Source organism: Scyliorhinus canicula, chromosome 14 (genome assembly GCF_902713615.1).
Source record: "Scyliorhinus canicula chromosome 14, sScyCan1.1, whole genome shotgun sequence".
Classification (NCBI taxonomy): domain Eukaryota; kingdom Metazoa; phylum Chordata; class Chondrichthyes; order Carcharhiniformes; family Scyliorhinidae; genus Scyliorhinus; species Scyliorhinus canicula.
Genome location: NC_052159.1, coordinates 10,873,662 through 10,897,176, shown reverse-complemented (window position 1 = coordinate 10,897,176; position 23,515 = coordinate 10,873,662). Strand labels below are relative to the sequence as shown.

At 53.4% G+C, this 23,515-nt stretch overlaps 1 protein-coding gene across 4 annotated transcripts in view; it reads left to right on the top strand.

Moving 5' to 3' along the window:
• Positions 1 to 23,515, top strand: part of gdpd4a (glycerophosphodiester phosphodiesterase domain containing 4a) — a 105,501-nt gene that overhangs the window by 56,813 nt on the left and 25,173 nt on the right. For all 4 annotated transcript variants that reach the window (XM_038818545.1, XM_038818548.1, XM_038818547.1 and 1 more), the window contains 4 exons: positions 1,023 to 1,110; positions 1,675 to 1,734; positions 4,332 to 4,430; positions 8,339 to 8,432. In XM_038818545.1, the coding sequence (XP_038674473.1) occupies positions 1,023 to 1,110; positions 1,675 to 1,734; positions 4,332 to 4,430; positions 8,339 to 8,432 (341 nt within the window). The remainder of the gene's footprint in view (positions 1 to 1,022; positions 1,111 to 1,674; positions 1,735 to 4,331; positions 4,431 to 8,338; positions 8,433 to 23,515) is intronic.

The window sequence follows — 23,515 nt, the reverse complement described above, 5'->3', positions numbered from 1 at the left end:
AAACCCTGGAGCTGTGAGGTAGCAGTGCTAACTACTGTGCCACCGTGTCGTCCCTATATCTACTGGGCTGTTCCATATAATGGACGAAGGATATTGGGATGGTGAGCACAAACGCACTAGTCACTGACAGATATGAAGCTTTGACAAGGGCAGAACAAGTCAATGAGCCCGTTCGAAATGCCAGATCCTTGGCTTTACAAATTGGGGCACAGAGGGCAAAGTCAGGGAACCTGTGGGCAAACTTTACAGATGGCTGGTTAGGCCTCACCTGGAGTATTGTGTGCAGTTCCAGGCACTGCACGTGAGGAAGGATACCAAGGCATTGAACATCGATCGGGCGCAGAGGAGATTTGCCAGATTTGATACCAGGGATGAGGGACTCCTGTTGTATGGTGAGGCTGGAGGCTTTGGGGTTGTTGGCGCAGAGAACCCTAAGGGGAGGTTTGATACAGACGTTCAGAATTGTGGAGGGCTTTGACAGAGTAGTTCGGGGGGAAACTTTCCAGTGGCTGGAGAGCCAGTAACCAAAGGATACAGACTTATGGTAAATGGTGAAGGAAGCAGAGATCCGGGAGATTTGTTTTGATGTAGTGAGGTGTTATGCTCTGGACACACTTAGAAAGGGTGTTGGAAGCAGAATTAGTGGGAGCTTGCAGGAGGGAATTTCCTACATCTTTTTAAAAAAAAGGAAAAAAAGTCAAGGTATCGGGGAAGTAGGGCATTGTACAGCTTCTTCGAGGGGCTAGCAGAGGCTTGACAGGCCAAATGGCCTCCTTTTGTGTTGTATGATTTAATGAGCAAAATGTTTTCCAACCGTACCGGAATTGGGAACTGGGCCATTCAGCCCCTCAAGCCAGCACTGCTACCCAATAAGATCGTGGCCACTCGGATTGTGGCCTTAACTCCACTCCCCTGCCTCCCAATGACCTTTGACCCCCCCCCCCCCCTTGTCGATCAGAAGTGAGAATATTGCAAGTGCAAAACTCTGGATGGGGAACTTACTTTTTTCTTCTCTTCCCCAGGAATTTTTATGGTGGAAAATGGATTCCTTGGTCCGTGGTGGTCCTGGGTGTGGCAGGAGCGTTTTTCACTTACATCGCAATCTTACTGGTAAGTGAACTGTGCAACACAGCCCAACGGTGGGCTGTCCCTCATGACCAAACAGGAAAAGACACTGCACATGATTGAGTGAACGATTGAGCAACACAGGCCAAGAGGGTTGAATGAGCTCATTCCTGAAGTGAGAGAGGGAAATACAGAGAAACTGAGACCGCCAAAACTTTAGAGAGCCCCGTTTGGAGGCCCCGGCTGGGGTGTGCCCAATCCTGGGCATTGTACTTTTTCGGGAGAATGTCAAAGCCTTGGAGTGGCTGCAAGAGGGAATTTAGGAGAATAATACCTGGGATACGTGACGTGGAGAGTCTGGCGAAGTGTGTGGGATCTTGCTGTGCACAGATTAGCTGCTGTGTTTCCTCCATTGCAGCAGAGACTGCACCTCACAAAAGACGCTCGATTGGCTGTTAAATGCTTCGGGATGCCCCGAGATTGTGAGCGGCGCTATGTGAATGAAGGTGAATCTTGCTCCTGGTGGACTGTGTGGTTTCTGTGCAAAACTAGCTCAATGGTATTTATTTTGATCGGAAGCCATGAAATGTTCTGCTTTGTGCTTTGCAGGTTCTGGCGATTTGTTTGCTAAGCGAAGGCCAGCGTTTGCACCTATTCTGGTGTCACAAGGTAATGTAACGCCCCCATGACTTTCGGCTGCTCTCAGTCTGCAGGACTTGCGAGGGGGAGGAGAATGGAGGGATACTGGGGTGGTGAGGGAGGGGGGCTGTGGTTGCGATGGGTGGAGGGAGAAAGGTGAGGAAACGTAATTAACGTCGTCTGCAATGACACTGACCGTAAACTTGCATTTGTCTCTAACCTTGAGTGTAACAAGACAACTTCAAGCAAGTATCGGGAATTCTCGATTCCAAGATCAGTGGATTTCCAGAGGGTGATTAGGATTGAGGGCTAATGGCGAGGTGAAACCAGTATTTAAAAATTCTCTAGATGTCTCACGTGACCTGTAAACACCTGCAGAAGTTAATCAGGTCAAATGGCCTGATTCTGTGCTGTAGATTCTCCATATTCCTGAGGTAGTCATTCCCCTTTCTCAGGGCGCTTAGACGAGAAACATCACCCTATTTATGGGGACTCTGTTTCAATTGGGGACCTCAGTGGGGAACGCCCCACCAAGGCTGTACTTCGCCCCGTTTCCTGTACTGAGAAGCTTCACTCACCAGAACTCCTCAGTGCAGGAAGAGATCAGGGTGCAATTTTAAAAAAAAAACCCCAACTCACCTAAAACGTGGTCCTTACCTCACCTCACACGCGATCAGCACCCCAGACCCGATCTCTGGCAGAGGAAATATACCAGCCTGGCACCTCAGCATTACCAGCCTGGCAGTGCCCCAGCATCTGCCAGTGCCACCTGGGCACCTTGTCAATGCCAGGCTGGAACCCAGGTGGCACTGCCAGAGTGGCACCCAGAGTGGCACCAGCAGTGCCAGGCTGCCACCCTGCCCCAGGCGCAACCACCTGGGGGCCTCCGATCCACTGGGTGACCCTCCACATGTGCCGTTCTGTCTGGTCCCCGTTTGTGAGGGTCACCAGCACTGAACGGTGCTCTCCCGTGGTCCCGGAAGCAAAGGGATTAGATCCCAATGCCTCGGGTAGATCAGGGGATCGTGTTAGATCTCGCGAGGCATGGCGAGCAGGGTAGATCCCAGAAGAGAGATCTCCCGGCATCTATAGGCCGCGCTGTGTTTTGGGCATAACGTGGCAGATAGTTCGTGCCCTCAATTAGTGCCAGTCACTCACTTCTGTTGAGGATCTCCATGACCTTTTTTTGCGTCCTGGGAATCTTGCTGGTCACTTTAAGAAGGATGTCGAAGTCCTGGAGAGAGGCTACAGGAGATATTTAACAGGATGATAGCAGGGATGAGGGGCTTCAGCTATGTGGAGAGATTGGGGAAGGTGGGAGTGTTCACCTTAGAGCAGACAAGCTTCCGGAGAGATCTAACCGAGGAATTCAAAATGGCAGAGGAAATAGGAAGTAAATAGTTGCCCTGACAAATGGACCATTGATTAGAGGTCACATTTGAAATTAATTGGCAAAGAGGACACGCAGTGCCAGAGTGGCAGTGCCATGATGCCCGGGTACCAGGGTGGCACTGCCGAGCGCCAGGGCATGAGTTCAGCCACGTCCATGAAAGGTGGGATGAAGGGGGCATTACAGGTGGGGTGGGGGGGGGGGGGTGAAGGGTGTGTATGAGGGGCCTCCCGGAAGGGTGGGGGTGTGTGAAGGGTGGAGGTAGAGGAAGGGGGGGTTGGGGCCCGAAAGTGGGCGTGGGAAGGCCAGAAAAGGGAGGGGTCCCCAGCGACCGCATAGCAGGGTGTCCTCACTTGGGGGCGGAGGGGGTGATGGTGGGGTAGTGCCCACGTGTGTGGGGGGTGAGATTGCTCATGGGTGGGGGATGTTAGAGACCCTCAAGCTCACCTAAAGATCGGGGCACCCTTTAAAAATGACGCCCCGATCTCTGAGGAGCCGGTCTGGCTGGCGAGTTCAGCTCCCCAGTGGCGGAAAGAAATTCCGAGGGAGGGTTTTACCGAGCAACCGACCGGGGTGGAGGCGGCAGAGGCGGCCCACCAGTGGGATTTTCTGGTCTCGCCATTGTCAGCGGGATGTCCCGTTGAATGCGCCACTTGTCGCCGGGAGATCTGAGGCGGGGGTGCGGCGGTGGTGGGACCGGAATATCCCGTCAGCGTAAACAGCCGGTGAATTCCGCCCGAAGTGTGGGTTGATCCGGTGAGAAACTCCCCAGGCCCCGAAAATGTGACTAAGTGTGGTGAGATAGTGGTGGGGAACTGGGCAACAGAGCCGGAGATGCCCCCAGCACAAACCCACCTGGGCAGCATGGCGGCACAGTGGTTAGCACTGCTGCCTCACAATTCCGGCCTCAGGTGACTATCTGTGTGGAGATTGCACGATCTCCCCCTGTCTGCGTGGGTTTCCTCCGGGTGCTCTGGTTTCCTCCCACAGTCCAAAGATGTGCGGGTTAGGTGGATTGGCCGTGATAAATTGCCCCTTAGTGTCCAAAAGGCTGGGTGGGGTTACTGGGTTATGGGTTAGGGTGGATCTAGACTCGATGGACCGATTGGCCTCCTTCTGCACTGTCGGAATGAGAACATTTTCTGTTAGATCGCGCCCATTGAATTTATTCAGGTGCAAAGACGTGAGTTTTAATCCTCGGGTATTAATACGCTCTCTCTCTCTCCCTATCTCTCAGATTGGAATTGTTGTGGTACTCTGTGTTTGTGCCGTCGCTATCGGCTTCCTGTACCATCGGTGGCACGAGGAGTGGAACACCTTTGCCCTCTCATTTCAGGTATGTGACCAAACTCAAGCGGTGTTCCTTCAATTCCCTATCCACCGTTGACACATCCTTTCCTCACATCTATGGTTGTCCCAGCAAACTCCTCTCCATGGGCTTGTAAATTCACATTGAGTTCATGATGCACTCTGTTATTAATGCTCTTAGTCCCCCATCTTCAACACCCTGGTGGTTACTGTGGTGATTGTGTATCAGTGTAGATGCAATACAACTGAGCAAGCACTAGAGGGAGCATGGGAGAGCTATAAATACACAGGGACAGGAAGTGAGGACACACTTCACGGAGGGGAGAACTGGGAGCAGGACAAGCAGGCAGCATTTGAGGTAGCCGTACGTTAAGCTCTGAAGACAGAACGAATTCACAATAAAGCATCTTCTCCACCTTTGAGACTACGAGCTTTATTAAGACACGAGGTACAACACAGTTACCTTTGATCAGACTCTGAACTGGACTAGTTATCGATTTTAAAAATTTGTTCATGTGCCAGCATTTATTGCCCGTCATTAATTGCCCTTGAGGGGGCAGTTAAGAGTCAACCACATTGCTGTGGGTCTGGAGTCACATATAGGTCAGACCGGGTAAGGATGGCAGATTTCCTTACCCAAAGTGAACCAGGTGGTTATTTATGAGAATCGATTCATGGTCATCGTTAGACTTTTAATTCCAGATTTTTGTTCAATTCAAATTTCACCATCAACAGTGGCGCGTCCCCAGATAATTAATCTGGATAACTAGCCCAGTGACAATACCACTATGACACTGCCTCCCCATATTTATTGTGGCTACAAGAGCAGGTCAGAGGCCGGGAATCCTGCAGCGAGTAACTTACCACCTGACTCTCAAAAGCCTGTCCACCATCTACGAGTCTGGAGTGCGTCCAAGAGAGCCTGGATGAATGCAGCTCCAACACTCAAGAAGCTCGACACCATCCAGGACAAAGCTGCCCGCTTCATTCGCATCCCATTTGCCACCTTAACCATTAATATCCTCCACCAGCAGCACACAATGGCCGCAGTGTGTACCATCTACAAGATGCATTGCATGAACTTACCTACAGACAGCACCTTTCAAACCCCTCACCTCTATCGCCTAGAAAAACGAAGACAGCGGACACGTGGGAACAGCAACACCCGCGGGTTCCCCTCAATGCCATACATATCCTGAGTTGGAAATGTATCACCGTTCCATCACTGTCACTGGGTGAAAATCCCTGAACTCCCTCCGTAACAGCACTGTGGGCGTACTTACACCACGTGGCCTGCAGCAGTTCAAGAAAGCAGCTCACCACCACCTTCTCTGATAATTGGGGACGGCAACAAATGCTGGACTCTAGAAAGTGAACAAATAAATAAACAATTGGAGATGAGGAGATACGCTCTGAATGCAAATCGCCAGATCCTGCTGGTCAGTTGACGCATTCCTGGAATAAGAAAACCAGTCAGTTAGGTTTAAACCTCCTCAGATCTTGGATCTGCAAGCCATTCATTCATTTATCAGTGAAATTCCTTTCGCTGAGCTATGATTGACAGCTTCCGCACGCTCCCAGCTGTCTGCACTGTTTAAAACATCTCCCTTCGGGCTTAAGTAACTTCGAGGTACCCAGCTGTCAAACTAACCAGTGAAGTGCTTTAAGGATGGATGGATCAGCAATGGGCCCACCAGAGGCAGTCGAAAGGTGAACTCGCTGATACATCATTAATGAGGTTCTAAGCACAGAATCTGGGACCCTCCATTCTGGTTGGCCAGAGCCATCCACCACCTCACCTAATCTCAAAAATGGCCAAATTCCACCTCAAGTCTTTTCTGAATTTTGGAATGACCTTGGGTTGCCGAACCACAAGTGTGTGAACCGCAGATCCACTGTAGATGTAAATATTTACCTGAAGTGTGTGGTAGTCTGGTTAGAGGTATTACGGTACCTAGCAATGCTGGAACACCATTGGTGGATAATGCATGTTGTCTATTGGTCAAGACTGTATGGTAGCTGTATGGTAGCTCCGCCCTGCAAGGCGGGGTATAAGAGCCCGTGCAGCCCCAACAGCTTCCTTTCTGTACCTGAGCTACTGGGGGAAACATCTAGCTTATTAAAGCCTTCAGTTGTACTACAACCTTGCTTAGTAGTCATTGATTGCGCATCAAAGTGTAAAACAGATAAAATATTGTGAGGCCGTATTAATTTAAAAAAAAACTTTTCCAAATACTCGATATTCCCTGTTTCCACTCCCAAAGTGCTGAACTAAAATGCCGCTGACAATGTCGAGGGCCATTATCAAATTGCTTGAAAGATCTCTGGCTCCATGATAGTTCGGAAGAGTAGGTCCCTGGATTGGAGAGATTACAGTGTACCATTTTTCCTACATTTCCGCAAATCATCCTGTGTTCTCTCTGAATGAGATAGTGCTAAATTTAATCGGTTTTATGTCATGCAGTCAGATCTTAATTATCTCATTAAATTCTTTTTACACAGCGTGCTTGCGAGGCAGTGGTGTAGTGGTGTCACTGGGCTAGTAGCCCAGAGACCTGTGTTCGAATCCCACCACAGCGGATGGTGGAATTAGAATTCAGTGATGGTGAAACCATTGTCGTAAAGATAATCATCTTTATTGGTGTCACAAGTAGGCTTACATTAACACCGCAATGAAGTTACTGTGAAAATCCCCTCGTCGCCACACTCCGGCGCCTGTTTGGGTACACAGAGGAAGAATTCAGAATGTCCAATTCACCCAATAAGCACGTCTTTCAGGACTTGTGGGAGGAAACCGGAGCACCAGGAGGAAACCCATGCAGATACAGGGAGAACGTTGTGGTGAACCACTGTGCACCTGTATTAGGGGATGTACGGTAGGACCTGCACTACAGGTTCGCCGGTAGCCCCTGCTGGCTAGCTCCGCCCACAAGGAGCCGTATAAATATGTGTGTCCTCGTCCTGATCGGCCATTTCACCAGCTGCAGTAGGAGGCCACGTATCTGACTGTAATAAAGCCACAGTTATACCAATCTGAGTCTTTCGTGCAATTGATCGTGCATAAAACATGTAGACTCCGCACAGACAGTGACCCAAGCCGGGTCCCTGGCGCTGTGAAGCAACAGTGCTGACCACTGCGTAGGTAAGGTGGCAGCCAATTTGTGCTCAGCAAGCTCCTACAAACAGCAGCGAGATAATGAGCCGATACTCTGTTTTAATGATCATAGAATCGTAGAAAGTCAAAGAGGACACGGCCCATCGTGTCTGCGGCAGCTGGAAAACGAACACGCCCAATCCTAACCTGACTTCCCAGTATTTGGTCCAGAGCGCTGGAAGTTTACATCCCGACAATGACTTCACCCTCTGGGGGGGAACCATCTTCTCCTCATCGCCCCTCTGAATCTTTCTACCAATCACTTTGAATCCGTGTGATGTTAGTTGAGGGAGAACTCTGTGCTCTTCCTTGAAGTAGTGACTGTGACAACTTTATGTTGGCCTGAGAGGACAGTTGGCTTAACGTTTTCCCCGAAAGGTGGAGAGCGCAGTGCTTCCTCAGCACTGCGCTGGAGCGTCAGCCCTGATATTTCTGCCCAAATCTCTGGAGTGGCGCTGTCAGCCCGCAAACATCTGGCTCGTAGGGGAGGGCGACCCCGCACTCTGCCCTCGACTGAAGGAGAAAAGTTCCTATATGGGAGCAGGGCCATAGATCCCATCCCGGGTTAACGTCGGGAGAGCGTTGCCTTTACACCAACGCCTGCGACGTGCGGTTGCGTGCTGCTCCGCGCATGGAGCGCAGGAATTCTGTCCAGAAAGACTTTTGGCCGAGAGAGAAAAGCGAGTCGAGGGAAAATTGCTGATTTACGCGACACTGCTAAGTCCTTGTGACATTATTTACCTTTGCTTTTAATATTTGTTTTTGCATTCATGTTGTGCCAGGTCACTGCTCCATATCTGCATATTGGAGCCCTGGCAGCCATGACGGTACTCTCCTGGCCAGTCGCCCAACACTTTGCCACGGTGAATAGAAAAGGTGAGGACCTTTCATTTTTGAATATTCCGTCCTGGGATATGCCTGTTTGCTCTCTGTCGTCTCCATTTCCCCGAGAAGATATCCACTTTGGCAGCAAGATCAGGAAGGCAGATTATATTCTGAATGGCTATAAATTGAGAGAGGGGAATGTGCATAGAGACCTGGGTGTCCCTGTACACCAGTCGCTGAAGGTAAACATGCAGGTGCAGCAGGCGGTAAAGAAGGCAAATGGTGTGTTGGCCTTCATAGCGAGAGGATTCGAGTACAGGGGCAGGATGTCCTGCTGCAATTATACAGGGCCTTGGTGAGGTCACACCTGGAGTATTGTGTGCAGTTTTTTGGTCGCCTTATCTGACAGAGGATGTTCTTGCTATAGAGATAGAGCAGCAAAGGTTTACCAGACTGATCCCTGGGATGGTGGGACTGACGTATGAGGAGAGTTTGAGACGGTTAGGATTGTATTCACTGGAGTTCAGAAGAATGAGGGAGGATCTCATAGAAACCTATAAAATTCTAACAGGACTGGACAGGGTCGATGCAGGACGGATGTTCCCGATGGTGGGGGTGTTCAGAACCAGGGGTCACAGTCTGAGGATACGGGTAGACCATTGAGGACAGAGATGAGGAGAAATATCTTCACCCAGAGAGTGGTGAGCCTGTGGAATTTGTTACCACAGGAAGTAGTTGAGTCCAAAACATTGCATGTTTTCCAGTAGCGGTTAGATGTAGCACTTGGGGCGAAGGGAATCAAAGGCTATGGGGGGGGGGGGAAAGCGGGATTAGACTATTGAGTTGGATGATCAGCCATGATCATAATGAATGGCGGAGCAGGCTCGAAGGGCCGAATGGCCTCTTCCTGCTCCTATTTTCTATGTTTCAATGTTTCTACAGCCCTCTTCGAAAGAAAATGTAAGGAAGAAAATATGAAAAATAGGAGCAGGGGTAGTCCATTCGGCTCCGAGAGCATGTACCACCAGTCAATGGCTGATCTGAACTGTTAACCCCACTTTCTTGTCTGTTCTCCCATATCATTTGCCTCCCTTGTCGATCAAAATCTGTCTAATTCAGCCTTGAATATACGGCCTCCACTGCTCTCTGTTGAAGAGAATTCCAAAGACCAGTGACCCTCTGAGAGAAAAAATTCCTCCTCATCTCCGACTTAACTGAGATACCACTTAATTTGAAATTATGTCCCCCACCTCTAGTCTATCTCATAGAATTTACAGTGCAGAAGGAGACCATTCGGCCCATCGAGTCTGCACCGGCTCTTGGAAAGAGCACCCTACCCAAGGTCAACACCTCCACCCTGTCCCCATAACCCAGTAACCCCACCCAACACTAAGGCCAATTTTGGACACGAAGGGCAATTTAGCATGGCCAATCCACCTAACCTGCACCTAATCCACCTAATCTTGGACTGTGGGAGGAAACCGGAGCACCCGGAGGGAACCCACGCACACACGAGGAGGATGTGCAGACTCCGCACAGACAGTGACCCAAGCCGGAATCGAACCTGGGACCCTGGAGCTGTGAAGCAATTGTGCTATCCACAATGCCACCGTGCTGCCCAAATGGCAACATAATGGTAATGTTATTGAACTAATAACCCAGAGACTAAGGCTACTAGATTCACATTCAACAATAGCAGCTCAAGGAATCGGAATTCAATGAATGAAATCTGGAATATAAAGCTGGTGGCCATTGTCGGTTGGTGTTGAAATCCCATCTGGCTCTGTAATTCATTTTAAGGAAGGAACTCTGCCGTCCTTCCCTGGTCTAGCTGACATGTGACTCCAGGCCCACAGCAATGTGGTTGACTTTTAACTGCCCTCTGAAATGGACTAGCAAGACTCACAGATCAAGAGCAGTTAGGCATGGGTAACAAATGCTGACCTTGCCAACGGGGCCCACCTCCCACGAAAGAATAAAGCAAAATTGATCGATTGAGCCCCCTCTCAGAATCTTATGGGCGCGATTCTCCGCACTCACGACGGGGCGGAGAATGGCGGGCGGCGTAAATTTTTACGGCCATGCTGGTCCGACGCCCTCCCGCTATTCTCCCCCCCCCCCCCCCACGCCCGCCTCCCGACACGAATCGCTGCCCGCCATTTTTTTACGGCGAGCAGCGATTCACCCCTGGCCGATGGGCCGATTTCCAAGGCCTTTACGGCCGTTTTTATGAACGTAAAACACACCTGGCCTGACCGTTCGTAAAAACGGCCGTAAAGTCCCGATCTGGGGAACCACGGCACCGATTGGCACGGCAGTACCACGGCCGTGCCAAGGGTGCCATGGGCCTGCGATCGGTGGGCACCGATCGCGGGCAGCGGGTACTTACCCCGCGCACTCTTTCTCCCTCCGCCCTCCCGCTGTATCCATTCGCGGGGCGGCTGAGGGGCATACCGGCCCGCGCATGCGTGGGTTTCATGCATATGCGTGATGACGTCATCCGCGCATACGCGGGTTGGAGTCGTCCAATCCGCACATGCGCGGCTGACGTCATCTGACGCGTCAGCCGTCGCTAACTCTGGCTAGCGGGCTTAACGAAAATCGTTAAGCCCGCGATGCCGGAGTTCACGGCCGCGCGATGCTAGCCCCGACCGGGGAGCTGAATCGGTTCCCGGTCGGGGGGGGGGCGGAGGCTGGTGTCAAACCCGCCCGTTTTTGACGCCAGCTTCCCGAGTCTTCGTGACTCGGGAGAATCGCGCCCTATGTGTTTCAATAAAATCATCTCTCAATCTTCGAAACTCTGAGCAGTAGAGGCCCAACCTCCTCAAAGGGCAACCATTCATCCCCAGGAACCACCCCAATGAACCTTCACTGAGCTGCGTCCAATGCAAGAACATCCTTCCTTAAGTAAATTGTTTTCTCGCCAATGCCCTGTAAACCATCTGATGCAACTGAATGGTAGCTTTAAATGCAAGCTAAAAGTCAACCGCGTTACTGAGGGACCAAAGTTAGAGTCGCGGATTTAACAACACTTTTACTGATACCAGCTTGTTATTTGCAGATTTTTTTTTGAACAGAATGCAAGTTCCCAATTGGCATGTTGCAGTGGTGGCAGGGGTGGCTGCAGGGGAATGGGGTGTGGGGTGGGGATGCGAATAGGTGTTGGAGGGTGGGGACGGGCGTGGGAGGATGTAGGTGGGGAGGGGTGGGAGGGCAGGATGCAGGGTTATGGGTATGGGTGAGGGATAGGTGTGGAAGGGTGGAGTGTAGGGGTGAAGATGGGTGTAGGAGGGTGGGGTATGGGGGTGGGGTATGGGGGTGGGGTGTGGGGGTGGGGATGGGTGAGGGAGGGTGGGGTATGTGGTGGGGATGGGTGAGGGAGGGTGAGGTATGGGTGGGGATGGGTGTGAGAGGGTGGGGTATGGGGGTGGGAAGGTGGGGTTTGGGTTGGGGTATGGGGTGCGGATGGGTGTGGGAGGGTGGGGGATGGTGTGGGGGGGTGGGGTATGGGGTGGAGAGATGGCAATGACGTGGGGGTGGGAATGGGTGTGGGAAGGTGGGGTATGGGTTGGGGTATGGGGTGGGGATGGGTGTGGGAGGGTGGGGTATCGGGTGGGGATGGGTGTGGGAGGGTGGGGTATGGGGTGGGGTACGGGGTGGGGGTGGGTGTGGGAGGGTGGGGTATGGGATTGTGGTATGGGGTGGGGATGGGTGTGGGAGGGTGGGGTATGGGGGTGGGGATGGGTGTGTGAGGGTGGGGTATCGGGTGGGGTATGGGGTGGGGGTGGGTGTGGGAGGGTGGGGTATGGGATTGTGGTATGGGGTGGGGATGGGTGTGGGAGGGTGGGGTATGGGGGTGGGGATGGGTGTGGGAGGGTGGGGTATGGGGTATGGGGGTGGGGTATGGTGTGGGAGGGTGGGGTATGGGGTGGGATATGGGGGTATGGGGGTGGGGTATGGGGTGGGGATGGGTGTGGGAAGGTGGGTATGGGTTGGGGTTTGGGGTGCGGATGGGTGTGGGAGGGTGGGGTATGGGGTATGGGGTGGGGATGGGTGTGGGAGGGTGGGGTATGGGGTGGGATATGGGGGTGGGGTATGGGGTGGGGATGGGTGTGGGAAGGTGGGTATGTGGGTGGGGTAAGGGGTGGGGATGGGTGTGGGAGGGTGGGGTATGGGGTGGGGATGGGTGTGGGAGGGTGGGGTATGGGGTGGGATATGGGGGTGGGGTATGGGGTGGGATATGGGGGTGGGTATGGGGTGGGGATGGGTGTGGGAAGGTGGGTATGTGGGTGGGGAAAGGGGTGGGGATGGGTGTGGGAGGGTGGGGTATGGGGTATGGGGATGGGGTATGGTGTGGGAGGGTGGGGTATGGGGTGGGATATGGGGGTGGGGTATGGGGTGGGGATGGGTGTGGGAAGGTGGGTATGGGGTGGGGATGGGTGTGGGAAGGTGGGTATGGGTTGGGGTTTGGGGTGCGGATGGGTGTGGGAGGGTGGGGTATGGGTTGGGGTATGGGTGTGGGAGGTTGGGGTATGGGGTATGGGGTGGGGTATGGGGTTGTGGTATGGGGTGGGGATAGGTGTGGGAGGGTGTGGTATGGGGTGGGGATGGGTGTGGGAGGGTAGGGTATGGGGGTGTGGTATGGGGTGGGGTATGGATGTGGGAAGGTGGGGTATGGATTGGTGTATGGGGTGCGGATGGGTGTGGGAGGGTGGGGATGGTGTGGGGGGGTGGGGTATGGGGTTGTGGTATGGGGTGGGATATGGGGGTGAGGATGGGTGTGGGAGGGTGGGGATGGGTGTGTGAGGGTGTGGTATGGGGTGGGGATGGGTGCGGGAGGGTGTGGTATGGGGTGGGGATGGGTGTGGGAGGGTGGGGTATGGGGTGGGTGTGGGAGGGTGTGTATGGGAGGGTGGGGTATGGTGTGGGAGGGTGGGGTATGGGTGTGGGAAGGTGGGGTATGGATTGGGGTATGGGGTGCGGATGGGTGTGGGAGGGTGGGGTATGGGGGTGGGTATGGGGTGCGGATGGGTGTGGGAGGGTAGGGTATGGGGGTGGGGTATGGCGATGGCGTAGGGGGGTGGTGTGAGAGGGTGCGCTATGGGGGTGGGGTTGGGTGTGGGAGGGTGGGGTATGGGTGTGGGAGGGTAGGGTTTGGGGGTGGTTTATGGGGTGGGATATGGGGGGGATGGGTGTGGGAGGGTGGAGTTTGGGGGTGGGGTATGGGGTGGGGTTGGGTGTGGGAGATGGGGTGCGGTTGGGTGTGGGAGGGTGGGGTATGGGTGTGGGAGGGTAGGGTTTGGGGTGGTTTATGGGGGTGGGATATGGGGGGATGGGTGTGGGAGGGTGGAGTTCGGGGGTGGGGTATGGGGTGGGGATGGGTGTGGGAGGGTATGGTTTGGGGGTGGTTTATGGGGGTGGGATATGGGGTGGGGATGGGTGTGGGAGGGTGGGGTATGGGGGTGAGGTATGGGGTGGGGATGGGTGTGGGAGGGTAGGGTTTGGGGGTGGTTTATGGGGGTGGGATATGGGGTGGGGATGGGTGTGGGAGGGTGGGGTATGGGGGTAGGATATGGGGTGGGGATGGGTGTGGGAGGGTTGGGGTGGGGATGGGTGTGGGAGGGTTGGGGTGGGGATGGGTGTGGGAGGGTAGGTATGAGGGTGGGGTATGGGGTGGGGATTCGTGTGGGGTATGGGGTGGGGATGGGTGTTGGAGGGTGGGGTATAGGGGTGGGGTATGGGGTGGGGATGGGTGTGGTAGGGTATGGGGGTGGGGTATGGCGATGGCGTAGGGGGTGGGGATGGTGTGGGAGGGTGGGCTATGGGGGTGGGCTATGGGGGTGGGGTTGGGTGTGGGAGGGTGGGGTATGGGGGTGGGGTATGGGGTGGGGATGGGTATGGGAGGGTGGGGTATGGGGGTGGGGTATGGGTGTGGGAGGGTAGGGTTTGGGGGTGGTTTATGGGGGTGGGATATGGGGTGGGGATGGGTGTGGGAGGGTGGGGTATGGTGGTGGGGTATGGGTGTGGGAGGGTAGGGTTTGGGGGTGGGGTATGGGTGTGGGAGGGTAGGGTTTGGGGGTGGTTTATGGGGGTGGGATATGGGGTGGGGATGGGTGTGGGAGGGTGGGGTATGGGGGTGGGATATGGGTGTGGGAGGGTAGGGGTTGGGGGTGGTTTATGGGGGTGGGATATGGGGTGGGGATTGGTGTGGGAGGGTGGGGATGGGTGTGGGAGGGTAGGGTTTGGGGGTGGTTTATGGGGGTGGGATATGGGGTGGGGTTGGGTGTGGGATGGTAGGGTTTGGGGGTGGGATATGTGGTGGGGTTGGGTGTGGGAGGGTAGGGTTTGGGAGTGGGATATGGGGTGGGGATGGGTGTGGGAGGGTAGGGTTTGGGGGTGGGATATGGGGTGGGGATGGGTGTAGGAGGGTGGGGTATGGGGGTGGGTATGGGGTGGGGATGGGTGTGGGAGGGGTGGGGTATGGGGTGGGGTTGGGTGTGGGAGGGTAGGGTTTGGGGGTGGGGATATGGGGTGGGGTTGGGTGTGGGAGGGTAGGGTTTGGGGGTGGTTTATGGGGTGGGGATATGGGGTGGGGATGGGTGGAGTTTGGGGGTGAGGGTGTGGTTGTGTGTGGACGGGTGAGGTGCAGAGTGCGGATGGTACTGGAGGGTGGGGTATCGGTTGGAGGTGGGGAGTATGGGATATGGGGTGGGGGGATGGTGCAGATGGGTGTGGGGAGGATGGAGATGGTTTTGGGAGGGTGGGCAATGAGTGAGGGTTGCAGGAGTGGAGAGCAATATGGGGGGGGACGGAGAACGGTGTGGGGGAGTGTGGAGGTGTGCAGGGGGTGGAGTATGGAGGTGAGGGGGGAGTGTACGTACTTTAATAAGGCAACTTGTTCCTCGTTAGATTGACTTCAATAGTTGGTAGTTCATTGAGCTCAGCGATGATGTTTGATAGCATCAGCTGGCATGTGTTGTGAATCTTTGTAATTTTCGACCCCAGAGAGGACACACCATCGTTGAATATATTCAAGACTGAGGGGGTTACAAGGGAACCCACTCAGGTGGGTTACTGGAGTTAATATAGAATTTTGGCCCTGATCTTATTGAATGGTGGAACAGACTTGAGGGGCTGAATGGCCTACTCCTGTTTCTATGTTAGTATTTTTGTTCATTTATCAACCTTTTCATGGGAACAAATGGGCAGAATTATGCGAGGTGTCAGAGTTCACCCTCCCACTCCTGGGCTAACCCCCAGCTCACCAACAGGCACGCCAATTGGCCGTTAATCGGCTGGAGGCAGGATTTCTGCTCCTCAGGAGGTCCGTCTCGGAGAGCTGCCGTCCAATCAGAGGCTGGCAGCTCTCAGTGCCCAGGCTGGCTGCCTGGCTGGAGCCTGTCCCTGAGCCAGCGGCACGCAGCGGGATACGACCCTTAAATGGAAATTAATTGCCCAATTAAGGGCCTCATATGGCCGACAAATGGATGGCGCACCCAATGCCACCCCTGCCGCTGGTGTCATTGTGATGGGCGGCCGGCAGACAGGCTGGTTTGGACAAACACTCCCCACCATCAAACCGGCGTTAAATCCAGCCCACAGAGCCATTCGGCCCATTGAGTCTGTGCTCTTAAGGGAGAACAATTCCAGTTTTTCTAATGTCTCCTGGTATTTGAATTGCTTTATCCCTGGCACCATCCAGGTTAATCTCCTCAGCACCCTCTCCATAGCCATTCTCTGACGAAAGCCCATTCAGCACCCGGGCGGGATTTCCCGTTCCTGCGGCTGAATGCCGGCTGGAACGGAGAATCTGGGGGGGGGAGGTCTACGCAAAAGACAATCGTCACGAACCCCTCACTGACTCCGGTACCGGTGATGGGCTGGCACCGGCGCCGACCAAAACACCGGCCTCCAGCGCTGAAAACGGCCGGAGAATAGCCGGGTGCCGGGTCGTGCATGCGCACGGCTGACGATCTGCAGCGGTCGTGCCGAGCAACATGGCGTGGGCCGTGTGCTGACCCGACCTGTAATCTGCAACTAAATCACTAACAAACAGGCTTAGGCTTATGGCATAACTACTCCCTTTTAATAGAATTAATAGGGCAGCACGGTAGCGTGGTGGTTAGCACAGTTGCTTCACAGCTCCAGGGTCCCAGGTTCGATTCCCGGCTGGGTCACTGTCTGTGCGGAGTCTGCACGTCCTCCCCCTGTGTGCGCGGGTTTCCTCCGGGTGCTCCGGTTTCCTCCCATAGTCCAAAGATGTGCGGGTTAGGTGGATTGGCCGTGATAAATTGCCCGTAGTGTCCTAAAAGAAAGGTTAAGGGGGAGAGTTGTTGGGTTACGGGTATAGGGTGGATACGTGGGTTTGAGTCGGGTGATCATTGCTCGGCACAACATCGAGGGCCGAACGGCCTGTTCTGTGCTGTTCTATTTCTATCTATTTCTATCAGTACCAAGTGTCTAAATAGAGCAGATTGAATCAAAGGTACCCAGGCTTTAACGGACTCTTTCTGGATTTAATGGACTTTTAGTTTCCCTATGTTTTAACTTATAAATACTTCTCCCGAGGTAACCAGTACTTCTGTAACACACAGCCTCCAAATATTGACTGTCTCCTTCTCTGTAACTGGCTGTTCTGTATGGTCGACTGGAGCCCTTCCGTCGAGTGCAGTGTCATTGTCAGGTCAGCACCTTGTTGTCATTATGGCCCAGAGCCCGCCTTAACCTAACTCTGAATGGAAATACTGTGCTGAAAGCACGGCAAAATAATCCTGTCCTTTCCAAGGGCTGTCGATTGAGAGATCAATATTGCTCACAGCACTGGGACCCTGCTCTGATATCGTTTTAGGGGCTGGTTTAGCTCACTTGGCTAAATCGCTGGCTTTGAAAGCAGACCAAGCAGCACGGTTCGATTCCCGTACCTGCCTCCCCAGACAGGCGCCGGAATGTGGCGACTAGGGGCTTTTCACAGTAACTTCATTGAAACCTACTCGTGACAAAAAGCGATTTTCATTTTTCATTTTCATGTGAGTGCCACAGGCAAGGGCAGCATTTGCTGCCCATCCCTAATTAGGGGCCAGTTTAGCACAGGGCTAAAGAGCTGGCTTTTAAAGCAGACCAAGGCAGGCCAGCAGCGCGGTTCAATTCCCGTACCGGCCTCCCCGAACAGGTGCCGGAATGTGGCGACTAGGGGCTTTTCACAGTAACTTCATTTGAAGCCTACTTGTGACAAATTTCATTTTCATTTTTTCATAGAATTTACAGTGCAGAAGGAGGCCATTCGGCCCATCGAGTCTGCACCGGCTCTTGGAAAGAGCACCCTACCCAAACGCACAACTCTACCCTATCCCCATAACCCAGTAACCCCCACCCAACACTATGGGCAATTTTGGACACTACGGGCAATTTAGCATGGCCAATCCACCTAACCCGCACATCTTTGGACTGTGGGAGGAAACCGGAGCACCCGGAGGAAACCCACGCAGACACGGGGAGAACGTGCAGACTCGGCACAGACAGTGACCCAGCGGGGAATCGAACCCGGGACCCTGGAGCTGTGAAGCAATTGTGCTAACCACCGTGCTACCGTGCTGCCCCTAAGATCCATACTGGGCCCATTCAGAGGGCAGTTAAGAGTCAACCACATTTCTTGGGGTCTGGAGGAGGCCAGACCAGGTAAGGATGGCAGATTTTCCTCCCCTCAAAGGCCTTAGTGGGCCAGATGGGTTGTGATGACAATTATTTCACGGTTGCCATCTTGTGTTGCCCGTCCCTAATTACCCTTGGTCACCATACCCGAGACCGGCTTTACAGATCCAGATTTATTAATTGCTACACAGGCAATCCTCATCCCCAGAGCCTCAGGATTATTAGGGCCTTGTCATTACCACTGTCTCCCCTAAAGGATTGTCGGACGGCCCGATCAGTGTATCTGCAGTGACACGCTGCCAGTGCTGTTAGGGATGGGCAATCAATGCTGCCATTGACCAGCGACGCCCACATACAATGACTGAATGAGTAAATAAATAAATTAGCGGCTGTGTTTCCCACATTTGTACAGTGGCTACCCTTCAGAAGCTTCCAAGGATGATCTGAGGCCGTGAATGGCGCTTTATCAATTCTCCCTGGCGAGATCACGGGCACGATTTACAGGCCACGTCCCGCCCGAATCGTTAGGCAGAACCCAGACTCGCAGAGTTAAGTGAGTTTAGAAACTCTGCTGAAGCCAGAACTTGCCGGCTCCCGGCATCTATCGGCCTCGTCGAGGAAACCTCAGCCAGGCGTCATTCCGCACAACGGCGACCAGGTGGAATGGCACTGGGGGGGGGGGGTGTCTCTCAGCCGATCGGAGGCCCCCGGGAGGTCGGTCTCCAGGCAGGGTGGCACCCTGCCACTGCTGGTACCACCTGGGCACCCTGCCACTGCAGCCTGGGCACCCTGACAGTGCCAATTGGCTGGCTAACCAAGCACTGCCAAGTTGCCCAGATGGCACTGCCAGGGTGGCAGGGATTGGACTCGAGGGTGCCCTTCCTGTATGAAGTGGGGCCTGGGCCCCGCCCCCCCCCCCCCCCCCCCCCAAGGACCACCTTATAGGCGAGTTGGGACGTTGGGAGGGTCTGGGGGCCCCTGTAGCATCGGGAACGACCCGCCTCTAATCCCACCCAGAATGGACTCTGTTTTATTTTGGTTAGCACAGGAAGAAGTCTTACAACACCAGGTTAAAGTCCAACAGGTTGGTTTTAAACACTAGCTCTCGAAGCACTGCTCCTTCCTCAGGTGAAATTTCTGTGTTTAAAACAACCCTGTTGGACTTTAACCTGGTGTTGTAAGACTTTTTAACTGTGCTCACCCCAGTCCAACGCCGGCATCTCCACATCATTATTTTGGTTAGATTGTGCCCCCCCCCCCGCATATTTATGGCAATGGGCATGGGTCAGAGCATCCTCTGCAATAATCGACTGGGTGCTGATCAGGTTAAATTGGTCGAAGTTCTGTGGGTTCAGTTACTAACGGGTAATCCACTTGCCCAGTTTCCACCTCTGCCCAGACGCTGCTCTATGTCCTTCACCGAGAGGGACCCCAAGCAAATTACAATTTTATTCACCGCTTCCCTTTCATAGATTGGTTTTAGTGCCAGAAAATCCACAAAGGTTTTGGTTCTTGCGGCTACAGTCTTGCTTCTGGTGTGTCTATCAAACTCAATCCTTTGTTTACTGCTGATGCAGTGGCGTACCCAGCCCCCCCCCCGGCCGGGGCTACCCCCTCACTGAATACTCACACCTCTCGCCGACGTGATATCACATCTGCAAGGTTTACAACAGCTGTTTGAAGACGTCAACCAGCACCCCAGGCCCCCCCCCCCCCCCGTGCAAAGCCCAAATGTGAGCGTAGCCCCCAGGGGGAAAGCAGGACCCCTGGCACCGCCCCTTGGTACAGGTGGGCACTGCCATATTGGTATAGTGCCAACCTGGCAGTGCCAATCAGTGCCAGGAGGCAGTGCCGGGGCCGGCCCTCTGGGAAGCTGCATTGAGGGAGGGGGGGTTGGCTTCCCATGTGTGTGTGTGGGGGGGGGGGGGGGGGGGGGGGGGTGTAGGAGGAGAGTGCCACGGCCATTGAGAGGGGCAGGGATAGGGAAGGAGGAGCGGGCAGTGAGGAGGGTTTGCAGGCACAGTAGGAGTGCATGCATTGAGGGGGGGGGGGAGGGAACATTGGCCATATTTCCCTGGTTTGGGGATGGGAGAGACGCCCCCAATTATTTTGGGGGGGGGTGGCGGGAGATGCCGGTGAGTCCTGTGGGTGGGGGTTTGAGTTGATCTTCAGTTGTGATCAGGGTGCCCGTTAACGTTGGCGCGCTGATGTCCGGAGCCGGCCTTGCCAGCTCCATCAGGACCTGCCCCGCCAGAGTGAGGGCAGGAACCACGGCCACTCATTTTATTTTTACTCCGAGAAGGGCAGCACGGTAGCATTGTGTATAGCACAATCTCTTCACAGCTCCAGGGTCCCAGGTTCGATTCCGGCTTGGGTCAATGTCTGTGCGGGGTCTGCACATCCTCCTCGTGTGTGCGTGGGTTTCCTCCGGGTCCTCCGGTTTCCTCCCACAGTCCAAGATGTGCAGGTTAAGTGGATTGGCCATGATAAATTGCCCTTCGTGTCCAAAATTGGCCTTCGTGTTGGGGATAGGGTGGAGGTGTGGCCTTGGGTCGGGTGCTCTTTCCAAGAGCCGATGCAGACTCGATGGGCCAAATGGCCTCCTTCTGCACTGCAAATTCTATGATTCTATGAACTTCCTTGCATTCTATGCCTCTATTAATAAAGCCCAGGATACTGTAAACTTTATTAACTACTCTCTCAATCTGTCATGCCACCTTCAATGGCTCCAGCACCCCCTTTAGAGTTGTTACCCCTATTTTATGTTGTCTCTTCCCATGTTCGTCCGACCAAAATACATGACCTCACGCCTCTCTGCATTGAACATCATCTGCCACCTATGTCACCAACTTCCCGTGCCCTGTTGGCGTTCTACACGGTCTTCCTCACAGTTTACAATGCTTCTGAGTTTTGTATCATCCACTAACTTTGACATTATGCCCTGCACACATGGCCATTAATATTTACCAGGAATCATAGAATTTACAGTACAGAAGGAGGCCATTCAGCCCATTGAGTCTGCACTGGTCCTTGGAAAGAGCACTCTGCTTAAACAAATGGTTCCACCCTAACCCCGTAACCCAGCAACCCGACCTAACCTTTTGGACATTAAGGGGCAATTTATCGTGGCCAATCCACCTAACCACATCTTTGGACTGTGGGAGGAAACCGGAGCACCCGGAGGAAACCCACGCAGACACGGGGAGAAAGTACAAATTCCACACAGTCACCCGAGGCTGGAATTGAACCCGGGACCCTGGAGCTGTGAGGCAGCAGTGCTAATCACCGTGCCAACGTGCCGCCCCAAAATGCAAGGGCCCCAAGACTAGCGCCAAGAAAACTCCACTCCAAACCTTCCACCGGCCTCAAAATCATCCACGAACCACTACTTTCTGTAATCCAGCCCACAGTTTGTCAGATTGATTAATTTAGCAGTATGCATCATGTGCAAATGTGTTGCAGCAACTTAGAAGGCATAGACGTTACAGTGCAGAAGGAGGCCATTCAGCCCATCGAGTCTGCACCGTCTCTTGGAAAGAGCACCCTTTCCAAACCCACACCTCCACCCTATCCCCATAACCCAGTAACCCCACCCAGCACTAAGGGCAATTTTGGACACTAAGGGGCAATTTAGCATGGCCATTCCACCTAACCTGCACATCTTTGGACTGTGGGAGGAAACAGGAGCACCCGGAGGAAACCCATGCACACACGGGAAGAAAGTGCAGACTCCGCACAGACAGTGACCCAAGCCGGAATCGAACCTGGGACCCTGGAGCACAGACAGTGACCCAAGCCGGAATCGAACCTGGGACCCTGGAGCACAGACAGTGACCCAAGCTGACCCAGTGACGAGGCTTCTTCCCCAGTGCTTTCCAAATCCAAACCCTCTACCGCCGAGAAGGAGGAGGGCACAGATGGATAGGAATATCACCACCTGCAAGTTCCCCTCCAAGTCACACGCCATCCCAACTTGGAAATATATCGGCTGTTCCTTCACTGTTACTGGGTCAAAATCCTGGGGCGCCCTCCCTAACAGCATCTACACCACAGGGACTGCAGCGGTTCAAGGCGGCAGCTCACCACCACCTTCTCAAGGGCAATTAGGGATGGGTGATAAATGCTGGCCTAGCCAACGATGCCCACACTTCATGAATCAATTTTTAAAAAATGTTGCTAGAAACACAAGAGTCGATTTTCAACTTGGGTCAGCGGGACCTCCTCTTGCCTCCTGCACAAGTTTAAACCAGCTCTGCGGGTGAACCAGGAGTATTAGAAACTGCCCGCGGTAGTACCAATCGGATATTCACTGATCCAAAAGTCTGGGGGAATAATCAAAGTTTCCAAGATTGCGATGGTTAGGTTTTTGAAAGGTGAAGAATGGAATTCAGCTGCAGTTCAGCCAATGATCTGGTTGAATAATGTAGCCGGCTCTCGGGACAGAAAGGCCCTCACGGGTTCCTGTGTTCCTAAAATGCCTGTGTAGCAATTGAACCACAGGATGGAGCAGCAGAAGTAGGCCATTCGGCCCATCGAGCCTGCTCCTCCATGCAATGAAATCATGATTGATCTGATATGGTAATCCTCAGCTCCACTTTCCCGCCTTACCCCATAACCCTTGATTCCCTCACTGATTAAAAATCTGTCTCAGCCTTAAGCATACTTAACGATCCAGCCTTTACAGCACTCTGCAGTAAAGAGTTCCACAGATTCAGTACCCACTGAGGGAAGAAATTCCTCCTCATCTCTGTGTTAAATGGGCGGCCCCCTTACTCTGAGATTCTGCCCTCTGGTCCTAGACTCTCCCAGAAGGGGAAACAACCTCTCAGCATCGATCCTGTCAAGCCCCCTGAGAATCCGATATGTCTCAATAAGGTCGCCTCTCATTCTTCTAAACTCCAATGAGTAGAGACCCAACCCACTCGTCCTCTACTCATAGGAATATCCCTCAATTCCCGGGATCAACCTTGTGAACCTTCTCTGGGCTGCCTCCAAGGCAAATATATCTTTCTGTAGATAAGGAGGCTAAAGCTGTACAGAGAGAAATCTATCCTGTAACCTACATACTCCCACACCCCTCAATAGGTGCAGCATGTCGGTAAGACAGAACTTTTATTATCTCATACAGGGAAGTGGAATTTTATTTCCTCAAAAACACTCCCTTTATACATAAAAACATTTGCTTGTTAATTTGTGATAGATTTTAGTTATGGGCACCCAAGGACAACGAGGAAAATATAGAGATTATAAACTTGCATTTATGTAGCGCCTTTAATACATCTCAAGACACTTCACAGGAGTGCTATTAAACAAAATTTGACACCAAGGGCAGGATTCTCCGTTTGGGAGACTATGTTCTCCTCGCTGGAGTAGGATCCCTCCCAGCCTGCACTGACGTTAGGTGCGGTGCCCAGGGGCGATTCACTCACCCTTGCCATGCAAATTCATGCCTCCTGGGATTCTAAACAAATCCCACTATTTGGCTG